The 12,153-nt window shown below is 27.1% G+C and overlaps 1 protein-coding gene across 7 annotated transcripts in view; it reads left to right on the forward strand.

Moving 5' to 3' along the window:
- The window catches only part of LOC135928986 (uncharacterized), a 28,024-nt gene extending 16,252 nt beyond the window's left edge, over positions 1 to 11,772 (forward strand). For 3 of the 7 annotated variants that reach the window (XR_010572440.1, XR_010572441.1, XR_010572442.1), the window contains one exon: positions 3,670 to 3,821. Coding sequence is in view for 4 of the 7 variants with exons in the window: in XM_065465462.1 (XP_065321534.1) it covers positions 8,526 to 8,622; positions 8,836 to 11,465 (2,727 nt within the window). In the remaining 3 variants the exon portion in view is untranslated. Of the gene's footprint in view, positions 1 to 3,669; positions 3,822 to 8,454; positions 8,623 to 8,835 lie in introns of those variants that run through there. The other 4 variants (XM_065465464.1, XM_065465465.1, XM_065465466.1 and 1 more) reach the window with 2 other exon arrangements.
- Positions 11,773 to 12,153: the final 381 nt, after the last annotated feature.

Raw genomic sequence — 12,153 nt, forward strand, 5'->3', positions numbered from 1 at the left:
CTTTAACGGAGATTATACATAAAGACCACCGAAAAATCAATAATATATAAGAATTTTTTATAAGCCGAAAGAATCAGGGTTTAAGGGCGAAGCTCCCCCCCCCCCCATTAAAAAATTGTGTGGTTATGGCATCTACATGATCTCTAAACCATCCAATTCTCTAGGGATTAGTTTCTATAGATATTTTTGGTGAAAAAGATCTTCTGTGCTAGATGAAAACTTTAAAAGACATCTTCTTAAAGTAAATACAAAATATATTAATTAAAATTATATTATAATTGATATTTTATTAGGTATTATTATATTTCAAATTTTAATAAAGATTTCATTTACGATTATAAAAAAAATATAATTTGTGTCTGCAATATTTCATTTATTAGCCTTTAGGAAAAATATTTTTAGACAAAATATTTAAAGTCGCTACTAAAATATTTTCGCTACAAAAGAAAAATAGCAATAGCTCTAGCGCGCCATTTTTTTGAGAAAGTAGCTAATCAGTTGCGAAGCTATCTTTTAGAAAGTAATTCTAGCTATAGTGCCCTACTTTTTTAAATGTAGCATTAATCCTGATTTTATTTAATTTCATTTTCTAAAATGATTGTGTAAAGTAGATAATGAAGATTATTATTGTTTTATTATATCTAGAAATATACTCTCCCTTTTGCCAAATTTTTTTTATTGGAATTATTTACATTTTTTTAAAAGCGGGGTAAAAAAACATGCAATATTTAATTTTTCGCAATTAAATAAAGTGTTATTATTATAATTAGTAAAAATTAAGGATTTAGTAGAAATTAATAACTTATAATTGTCATATAATAAAATTTATTCAAAATAAAACGCAGGAAAGAATGATAGCATTGATATATTTATCATTGTACTAATCATATAGGTATAAATATAAATTTATCATTTAACAAGAAATGTCATCTATAAAAGAATCTCCACCTAAAAAGTATACCTCACCACTTCGATGACAATAGTTTCCAAGAATTTGGTGATCTTGACACAAATCAATTTTGATTCAAACTTTAGTAGATATATTAATAGATCTGGTAGAAAATTTTGATAGATGTAACAAGAAAAAGAGATTGATGTGGATGATACATATCATTGTAATCTTTTAATTGGACGCAACGTAATATACTTGCTAGTTTATTATATATTTCCCAAATACATAATAAAAAATATCCATTCTTTCGGTAGTTGCTAACCAAATCGAGATATAAATAGCTATATAGAAAAAAGCAAAAGTTTATGGTAGCAGACGACGGGAATGTTATTAATACCGATTTTAAAGACACCGATCAAAAAAATATATATGCCAATTTTAGAGAAAATACTATGCCACATATGCATTGGGATTGTCCCAATTATTGTTGCATGCATAACTTGAGGATCGTTACTGTTTCTATTAGTAGATCTTATTGCAAATATATTTTTCGAAAATACAAATTATACCACCACTTTCCAAATAATATTCTTCCTATTCCTGCTTCGTTTATAGGATGGCATATTTTTTTTCAACAAAGCTTATCTAATGTTCTTATGGCTCAAAACTGCCCTATACTCCATCAGTATTCAAGATTTTTCTATCAGGTTCTCACTCCAACCCTTATTCTGTTTCAGGTTTTGCAGTAGTAGTAGGAATACAAGGGCAGTTAATGAATCAAATTTTGGAAAAAGAATTACTTTGATACCGGAATGGTTCTCCAAGTTTTTTATTCGAAGCACCAATATGAAATTTTTATTCTCTCGACAGTGTCTAGGACACGATATTCAATCTTCGAGGCCACAACCTACCCGAATACAAACATTATGTTTTTAAGTAATATCTTGGTCAAGGCTTTCAATGTTCAGTAAATTGAACGCTCACTTTAAAATTGATTATTACTCTTGACTTATACTGACAAAATATGTGACATTAACGACGCAATTGTGGAATATATAAATTTGGAACCTTGGTAACTATTCCTATGATAATGTATCGTATTACTTTTGGATATCTCTCAGAAACATCTTGTTTTATGATTTCTATCTTTGGTTTTATTTGGTACTTAATCTATTCCAATTTTGGTACGATCTTGATCATTTTAGAATTTATTTCTTGGGATTCTTTGGCATTCTCTTTGAAATGGGAACTCGCGTACCCATTCTTGTTGGTTCGTTTCATGATAAATTGCTTAGATTGTCTTATATTGATTTCATATGTTGTCGATTCGTAGGTGGCAGAAAGTTTGGTAATATGGATGCATATTGATTAACATACTCTGACATTTAACTATATAATTAATTTGTTATAAAGATTTCCACTATAAAATTTATAAAAGTTTATAATAGGACTCCTATTTTCACAATTTTTTTTTTTTGCTAATTGAAATTTCATATAAATTTAAATAAAACATTATATCTTTGTAAATTTATTTATATATTTGATCTATTTATGTTTTTTTATGATTAAGTATCTATTTTCTCATAGAGAGAGTAAAATTTTTGGCTTTAAAATTTATTTTTCATGAAGTTATTAAAAGATATTCAGAAACATTAATTCGAGTTTAATTTAAAATATGTTGTTAAAAGAGTCTTCTGTCATTAAAGGGTAATTTTATTTTATAAAAGTATAAAGTTGTGCACGAACTAACCCGTAATCTCTTAGGTAATGAGTAATATATCCAAAGACATATCATAAAGATAATTATAGAGACATGTACCAAACAAATAATATACAGAAGCTCTGAACCGATTATTGGATATATCCAGTAATATGTATATTCAAAAACTATTTTTAAAAATAATGTGTAAGAACGGGAAATATTGGACATGATCTAATAAAAATCTTGATAATCTGTAAATGTTAATGAGAAGTTTTGATTAAAACTTTATTATCAGCTAAATAACTTTTCTACTTAATACGTATATGTTAATTATTTTTAAAATAAATGAAACCCTTTAAAATATTTAAATTTTTCAAATGAAGACTGGACATAGGTATAGGACATTTAATCGGGACACATAAAGAAAGACCATACACAGAATTATATAATAATGAAATGTTGTTATATATATAACAAATTTTTATTACAAAAAAAAAATTAACACAAGAATGCCTATTTCAATAAATAATCAATCTTAAAGTAAACTAAAAATTCGAAAATATAATTTTCTATAATATTTTATTTTAAAAGAAAGTTATATCTAAAAGACCTGTGCACTGGCAAAACTATTAGCAGCAGACGAGGGTTTTAAAATCAAATCGGTGGCGTGCTTTTCAACAGCCGTTATTATAGAGAGCGTAAATTGGCGCACCGACATAAAATTTTTTGGAATATATATTTAAATTATTAATTTTTAATTGATAATTGAATTTTTTTAATAAAATCTAAATTAAATTAAATATACACTACAGAGATATTGGCATATTTTTAAGATATTTTTATTGAAAAGAAAACTGATTATTGTGTAGAATGTTTATTTTCTAATTTTGTCTGATAATTTCATTTGATATTTCTTCTTGGCTAATCTCTATACTTAATTATATAATATTATCATATACTCTATAAGTTTGATATGTTTAATAATAAATTTAGATGTGCAATTTTGCTCTACACAATACCTAGATAATTTTTAAACTGAAAAATTAAATGAAATAAAAATACTTTATACACGCAGATCGTAAACAAGATATCTTAATGCAAGTTTAACTTCCTTGTGTGACATAATGTATGCGCAATCAATGTAATTTACAAGAAAACTAAAACTACATAGTTTTTTCGGAATTCAATTCCTTTATCTATTTAGAGATATTTTTATAAAATATATATGCTGTCTTATGTTTACACGATTACATTTTTTGTCACAACATAATAATTTATATTAAATTTTGTTCACTAATTGGTATTGCATTTATTTATGATAATATTTTGAAAATATAAAATGATTTATGAAAAAAAATCATTATAACAATACACTTTCTAACCATTTTTTATTTATTTTTTAATAATTTGGTTTTTCAAAATTTTGATCTGATAAACTAAATGGGAACGTTGACAAAACTTTTAAAGACACGTTTAACTGGTGCAAATATATTTTTTAAATTATATTATGTATGAATTAATATAACATTTATATTAATTTATAAGGCCTATATTATAATCTTCTAATTTGATCTAAAAACTTGATCAAAATTAATATCAAATTAAATTTAAAATTAAATTTATAAATTAATAATTTAATTTTGGATAATTACTTAATTCAAAAATGGGTTTTAATAAAAAATCAATTGCAATGGTTTCCTCATTACAACGTGTTATTTATATAATTAATCACGTGATCCCTGTATAATCTAACAGATCTTGTCATTATGGGCAGGGTAATAGAAATAATAAATCAGCTGTGGTAACATTAATTTACTTTAGTTAGACTTATGTCATAATTTTGCGCTTAAACTTAAGTTGTGTCATTTTTTAACTAAAAAAAAATAAAACTTTGTCATACAATTCGTTACTATTCAAGAAATAGTAAAAAATGACATAATTCTTTGATAAAAATGCCCTTTAGTAAGACGCTTATCCGAGAAAAAATTAAAGTACTTTTCGCATAAAATAATTAATTTTTAAAATCGATGGCGATTTTTAAGCACAATATAATATTTTTTATTAATTGAAGTTATATGTCCTTTATGTGTGAATTTGTCAATGCGATTGAAGAACACTTACATGATAAACTTTCAAATGGGTGGGACTATGTGATAAATCTCAATTTAGATGTGGGGCAAAGTTAACCTCACAACATCGGTACAGATATTTCGTTTCTTACTCTTATCATGTTTCACTAAATCTATATGAAAAACTGAATAATTTTACTTATTATTATTATAATCCCTAGTAGCATGGATAAATGCAAAGTATTATGATAAGTAGTTGAAGAAAAGATAAATTAAGTAAGCACAAATGCAATATTTGAATTATACTCATAATTATAATTTTCTATATATTATATATATAATGTTATAAAATAGCAATTTCTCCGCCTTCTCTCCTGAAAAGCTCATTAAGTGACGTAGTTTTTCTTAAAAACTAATATCAAATTGTGAATTTGTTTTTAACTATTTGAATTATATTTCTCTTAGAAAAACTGAAAAGCTAAGAATTTTTTTCTTTGCTCAGAAATTACAAATATTGAATACATATTTTACTAATTTTCTTGAAAAATATTTTTTTTAAATTTCTCAAATTTTTAAAATTTTATTTTGGATAATTTTGGCCTTATTTGGCGAAATTATTTTAATGGGAAAATTAAAAATTTGGGGTAATGAATGAATATTTAAACGATCCATTATAAGATCTTCTAACATTTAGGCACTTAATTAATTGATATAATAAATTTTTGTAAAAAAATATAAAAATTTTAAAAATCGACCCAGCTCGATTTTTTAGAATCATATCCTTTATCGCCTCTTTCCGAGGAGGGTTTGCAGGTCTCTGATAAATAATATAATTATTATTTTTTCATTATAAATTAAATTCTATATTTTATAAATGATAAATGTTTATTATATTTTTTATGTAGTTATTATAAACATAATCATATTTTTATCGAAATATAAATGGATACAAAATCGAATAAGAAATAAAAAAATTTCAAATATTAAAAAAAATTTTTTAATATAATTTTAGTAATTTCAAAAATGTAATAAATTATATTCGAGAAAATATATAGTTATAAATATTATAAAATTTATATAACGGATTAAAATTATATAAAATATATTCTAATCATCATGTGAGATGAGGCTGCCAATGAAGCTGATGTAATTAGTCCTGTGAATTGCTATTGCGAGTCTTTGTCTTAAGAAGAAGCCTTCACGAGGTTCATCTGTTAGTTTGCGGATTAGCGATCCAAGTTCCTTGAAGAAGGAAAGAGCACGATTCCCAAAGGTAGTCAAGGTAGTGGAAATGATAGGAATGAATAAGTGATCTTGGGATATTTCTGAATATTTTGCAATTTTTAGAAGCTCCTTGTTCTCCAGAATGTTAAGGGATTGATTGGAAGGAGCCAATGGATCAATACAAGAGTAAACCCAGACCAAGAATTGGCCTCGCTTCCAGGGAATTTGAGAGAACCCGTCGCATTTCCCATCAGATCTGAAAAGACCAGAAGGTTCGAGAATAGAAGGAATTTGAGCGGATCTCAGGGCTCTAAGAATTATAGAATTTCAAATTTTATGTCTAACGATGCGGCCTTTACATGAACGACAATGTAGACTATGCCTTCCATTACTCAAAACAGCAGAACTGCAGCCGGCACAGATGTGGGGTTGGGTTACTAAGCAATTTAAACGGATGCCTATAGCATGAGTTAGCTCATTTTGGTCAATTGTAATAATTTTTGTTATAATATTTGATGAAATTAAATAAATTTAAAAAAATTAGCATCCTCAAGATTTCGTTAATAGTTGCCCAAACTATTATGTCACCTATGAGCAAAATGCTTGCTTAATATTTTATGGCTATAATATTGGGTTAGCCTTGAAAAATCAAGCCATTTAGCAACACTACCAGGGAGTTTAAAAACGGGTTCGAATTTGTAAAAAATTTCCTATAAATTCGGTTCAAAGTTCGTAAAGTGTGATATGAAGCCCTGAGAATTACCAATTAAGAAGCTTATTGGTTTTTTTAAAAAAATTCAAAAGTACCTTTACACTAAATAATAATATATTTATAATACCTTATTTATTACTATTTAATAAATCTTTATAACATGATAATAGAATATTGAATGGAAAGGATATTAAATAAGCGAATAAAAAAATTTTTTGACTAATTTGTTAATTACCTCTTTGGGCTTAATCTATAAGCGCGTGTCGGAGAAAATCCGTTATCATTAAGTCGGTTTAATATATATTGGTTTCTTTCAAATTTGAGCTGCTAAGTTTTTAAGTAAAACCCCGTGTCAAAGTGATAGTTTTGAGCCGGCTAATAAATGGCTTAAACAAAATATTTGTAATATTTATCCACAAAATAAAAATTCATAATTTTTCAAATAAGCTTATTAACCAGAACATTTTTTAGGCGCCGTTTTGTTGTTACATAAAATTTATTGTCATAGCAAATTTCATATATTATTCTGCTGAGCAATTTATTTATAAATCTGGGATTTAGATTTTATATCTGAGGCAATTTTTTTCTTCTTATACAATTCAGTTTTCTTATCTGATAAAGCATTAAGAAATAACTGAGCTAACAGTATTGAACTTTTTTTTCTATTTCTGAGATTAAATGCAGGGCTTTAAGCCGTAATCGTTTCGGTGTAGTTTAAGTTAGGATATAAATAACAGTTCATGGTTCAGGTTCTATTCCTAAAAAATAATAATAATATCAAGTGGGGTTGAACCATTAAAACCTGACTCAATTTTCGCATACCAGTATACATTAGAATTATGTAAAAAAAGGAATTAATATGTCAACAGGTTCAACCCGGTTCACAGGCATTTTTAGAAGTTCGGTTATAGTTCGAGTGACAAATTATTCAACGGTTAATATTGGTTTAACCATTCTGTTTGAATCCCTGATTAAATGGTAGCCTAATTGTTTTGTTAATAATATTTAAAAAAAACTCAATTAAAGAAAAGAAGTATTCCTATTAAAAATAGGAGGAAAATTTTCAAACATATTATTAATAGTTCACATTTTTTACATTTTTACTACCATTAAAAATACCTATTTTTTAAAAAAAATAAAAATTTTTTAAAAAAAATAAAAATTTTTTAAAAAAAATAAAAATTTTTTTTAAAGTTAATAAAAAAACCTTAATAATTTGCAGCAATTAAATATTATTTTAGGTATAAATGTATAAAAAAAAAGATGTTAAAATGATTCGTTTATAAATGATAATTATATAATTTTTTAAAAAAAGAAAAACTATGTTAAGGTTATTAAAATATAAATTTGGAACATGCATTTAATTTAAAAAAATATATAAAATCAAATTATAATTATAACTAACAAGACATTCAAAAAAAAATGAGCTGAGATGGATAGATGGCACTCGTGCAAAATTTTTTATCATTTCGAAATGCTTTCGTGATTTAAGACATGAAACGCTTTTTTGTTTTTATCTTTTCAATATTCTTTTATTTATTCTTTTTATTTTACCTTATCTATTTCAAATATAAAAACTGTGTGAAAAACGTTTCGAAAGAGAAAATGATATCAAATTTTTATTTTAAAAGTATTTTTATGATAAAATTATCATTTATTTTAATTAACTTTTATAATTATATAAATATTTTGAATCTAAATTGATTATTTTAGCCCATATTTAAAAATAAAAATTTTACTTATTATTTTTTACAGAAATGCTAGTCTTATTAATATTAAAAGTTATATTATATGCCTTTAATTCAATTAAGAATTAATTTGCTATTACCCTAATTAACAAATGGACATATTGATAATGATTTGTGGTTAAAAATTTTAAAAAAAATAATATTTATATAAAAATATTTAAAAGGAATTATAAATATAATGCCTAATTTCAGAGGAATAGGCTTGTTCTATGTCCTTTTCACGGTGATAAAGATGTCAATGGCTGTTAGCATATTAAATTCGTCCATACTAATAAGTAATAAAAATTATAAAAACTTGTTGAATTATGATAAGGCCCATTTTAGAAGAACCTTTTTCCTTTATAACTTTAGGGATTATCAATTAATTATTTATTAAAATTTTGCTATTTTTATATAATTATTTTATTAAGTTTTAACTTTTAAAACATAAGAAGAATAGAATTAAAAAATAACAATATGTACTATAAATTAAATTTAATACCAAACAGCGAAACCGCATGCACCCACTTACCACTCAATGAATTCACATTTTAGACACAGAAGGCAATCTAGGAACCGCAACGAAGTTATACCAGCCCGTTTGCTATTAGAGTTTCTGGCGGATGTAAAAATTTCAATCGTAGAAAGATTATTAGGAGAAGAGCCACCAAACCAAGAAACGAGCAATCAACTTCGTACTGAATATGGGAATGTGGAAAGTAAACTAAATCGCATATTTTCACCGCCTCAAGATTTTGGGAATACAAGGAATACAGAAAATTTAGATAATTCTTTTAATTCGCGCAACACAGAGAGAAGGCTCCATGCAGAAATTCATCAAAGAAATAGAGAAACTGGGCATCGACGTAGACCTATACATGTAAGTCCGGAGAGTAGGCGGAATCCCCCATTTCCGCCCCCTGAAAATCCAGGTATAAACCAAAATTTCAACTTTCGCAACGAACATAGAAAGTCACATCCCGGAATTCGTCGTAGAATTGAAGAACCAACTCATAACCAGATTCGAACTACCCATGGAAATCTTGAAAATAAACGTAATAATCTGTTATCGTCTCCGGAAAATTTGGATAATTTACGCAATCATTTTAACAGGGAGAGAAGACCTCACCATAAAATTCCCCCCAAAAATCATGAACCTAGTCCACCGTACAGGCCCGATGACAATCGACAACCATTTTCCCTTGATACTACCTCGGGAAATCTGTTAGATATTAAGAAATTACTTAAAGGCTTATCTATCAACGATTTGTTAAAACTTATACGGGACTATTCGTCGAAAGTTTATCAATCAAAGATTGGTGATACGCAAAATAATAACATTAAAAAATTGACCAAAGAGGATGTGATTAGGCAAAGTTGTGTAGATGTTGATTGGTCAAAGAAATTTGATCAAAAGTCGATTGATAATTTGAATTCCATCGATTATCCGACCATTAAAAATTCGCTTTTATATTTTTATAAAATTGCCCATCATTTTATAGAAGATACTCTGTATTATTTGTCGCTAAAACGAGGGAAAGGCAAGGATAGTTTCCAAACTCAGGATGTGATATTAGACATATCGTTCATGAGAAAATTATTGGCCGAATACGAAAACGAGCAAAGGTTTAATAGCCACAATCCACTCAATCGCGCTATTTGGGAATACTTATTGCATTTAGATGACATGATAGAATATAAAAGGTCATCTTGTAATTATGAATTTAGTGATGGTCAGTCGCGTTTTCCCTCTAAATTTGAAGGTGGCACTTCACAACCTAAAAACGTTCTACATCATATTCAAATTAGGGATCACGATAATGATAACAAGTATCATACTATTGCTCCAAGGAATCATTTTCAAGAAGCGATAAATTCTTTGCATCGTCTAAGTAGAAGTATAGAATGCATAATAAGCATAATCGAAAAATGTTACGAGAAATATTTTCAGAGCAAGGCTAATGACATAAATAATCCGAGAGGTTACAACCTTTTAATATCAATAAAACAAAATAATGAATATTTATTAACGAGTTTTGAATACATAACAACTTTGATCAATAATCATAGATGCAATCGGGAAGGTAAAAGGTTTCACTCTCTCCACGACCCTCATAAGAAAGAGCATTATCATCATCAATCTCGACAACAGGGGTTGCTGACGCGAGATGAAACTATTTTTTATGAACAATTGAAAACTATGCTGACTGTTGTCAAGCGAATTCAAATAAGTTTGAATGAGAACGGGCATTCCATTGAATCAACTTGTCACGACTATTTTCAACATATTGGTAGACAGTTACCTCACAAAGAACGGAATAAGCTTCAAATAGATGATAATTATCACGACGAAGCTCACCAAGTTATAAATGCTATAAACGACATTTTGCATTTAGAAAAAGACAAAGGCTCCCAAAAATACGGCCAACTCACTCATTTATTGAATCAACCCATTTCAACCTTACTTGATGATAAATCGAAAAGTAGTAGGAATAGATATTCCGATATACCTCGCGAAAGGGTTAGAGATGCTAAGAGCGAAGTAAAAGACAAAGATATAAAAATCAAAATAATTGGCATTCCCCTCCTCAGAAAAATACGATTTAAAGAGAGAAGACACCACGAGAAAAATATTCGACAAGAAATAAAACTTGTAGTAAAAACGCCTATGCCAAAGCATATAAAACGTATTGTAGAAGCACCTAAGCCAAAGCATGTAAAAAATATTGTAGAAGCACCTAAGCCAAAACATATAAAACGAATTGTAGAAGCACCTAAGTTAAAGCATATAAAACATATCGTAGAAGCCCCTAAGCCAATAAGACCTATCATAACAAAAATAAGACCACAAAAGAAAAAAGTAAGTTATAGTCGTCCAAAACAACAAGATTTTCCTTCAAAATTATATTATCCTATGAACTATTATCATGATAATTTTGATGAATGGTTCGATTATTTTCCTATTGGATTGAAAAAAAGAGACTTAAGGGGTCTGAATAATCAAACTTTTTCACCCCAGACATTTCAACGAAGAATGCCGGATGACCCTAGAAGTGCCGGCTTTGCTCAGACATTGATTTCTATTTATAATGAGATTCCAAAAAGTATAAAATACAACGCATCGAGACAAGTAAATTAAAACATTTTTATTATAGATCGCCCATACATTATCGGCAATATGGTGCATATTCAGACTATATTTGTAATATTTTATTAATTTGTTTGGAAATTTATCTATGTATTTAACACGTGTTGGAATACACTTCCGGCTCAAATAAGATTTTTCAAAATTAAAAAAAAAGTAAAGTAGATGATTTACACTTAAAAATAGCCAAAATCATTTATCGAGTGTGTTTTTAAATTTGAAAATCTAATTTTTATATAAAGTATTTTAGTATGCCTAAAATAGGTATCCAATAAAATTTCAGAACATTTGAACATAAACTTTTGAGTTATTTTTTAATATATATTACTTAAAATTACAAAGATTGAGGGAAAATATCAATCAGGCAATCTCGTATAGCTTGATTTCGCACAATTCTGGTAGCATAATATTAATATGTTATAGAATGTTATTTTCAAATAAATTTATATTTATTTATTACTATATATACACATATATATTTATATTCCAATCTCTGTGTAAAGTCAATGAATTCAAATATTTGGATTAAATAAAATGATTGATAATTTATGTTAATTGTATGTGTAAATGGGCATAACAGCTCTTATCCTAAATGGACATGTGACTCATCGGTAGCTTTAAATTCTATCAAGGTTTCAGTCTTGCTTTTTACAAACGTTTACCCGGGTTACATTTTTTTAAA

This window comes from Gordionus sp. m RMFG-2023, chromosome 4 (genome assembly GCF_954871325.1).
Source record: "Gordionus sp. m RMFG-2023 chromosome 4, tfGorSpeb1-WG-v2, whole genome shotgun sequence".
Lineage (NCBI taxonomy): Eukaryota > Metazoa > Nematomorpha > Gordioida > Chordodea > Parachordodidae > Gordionus > Gordionus sp. m RMFG-2023.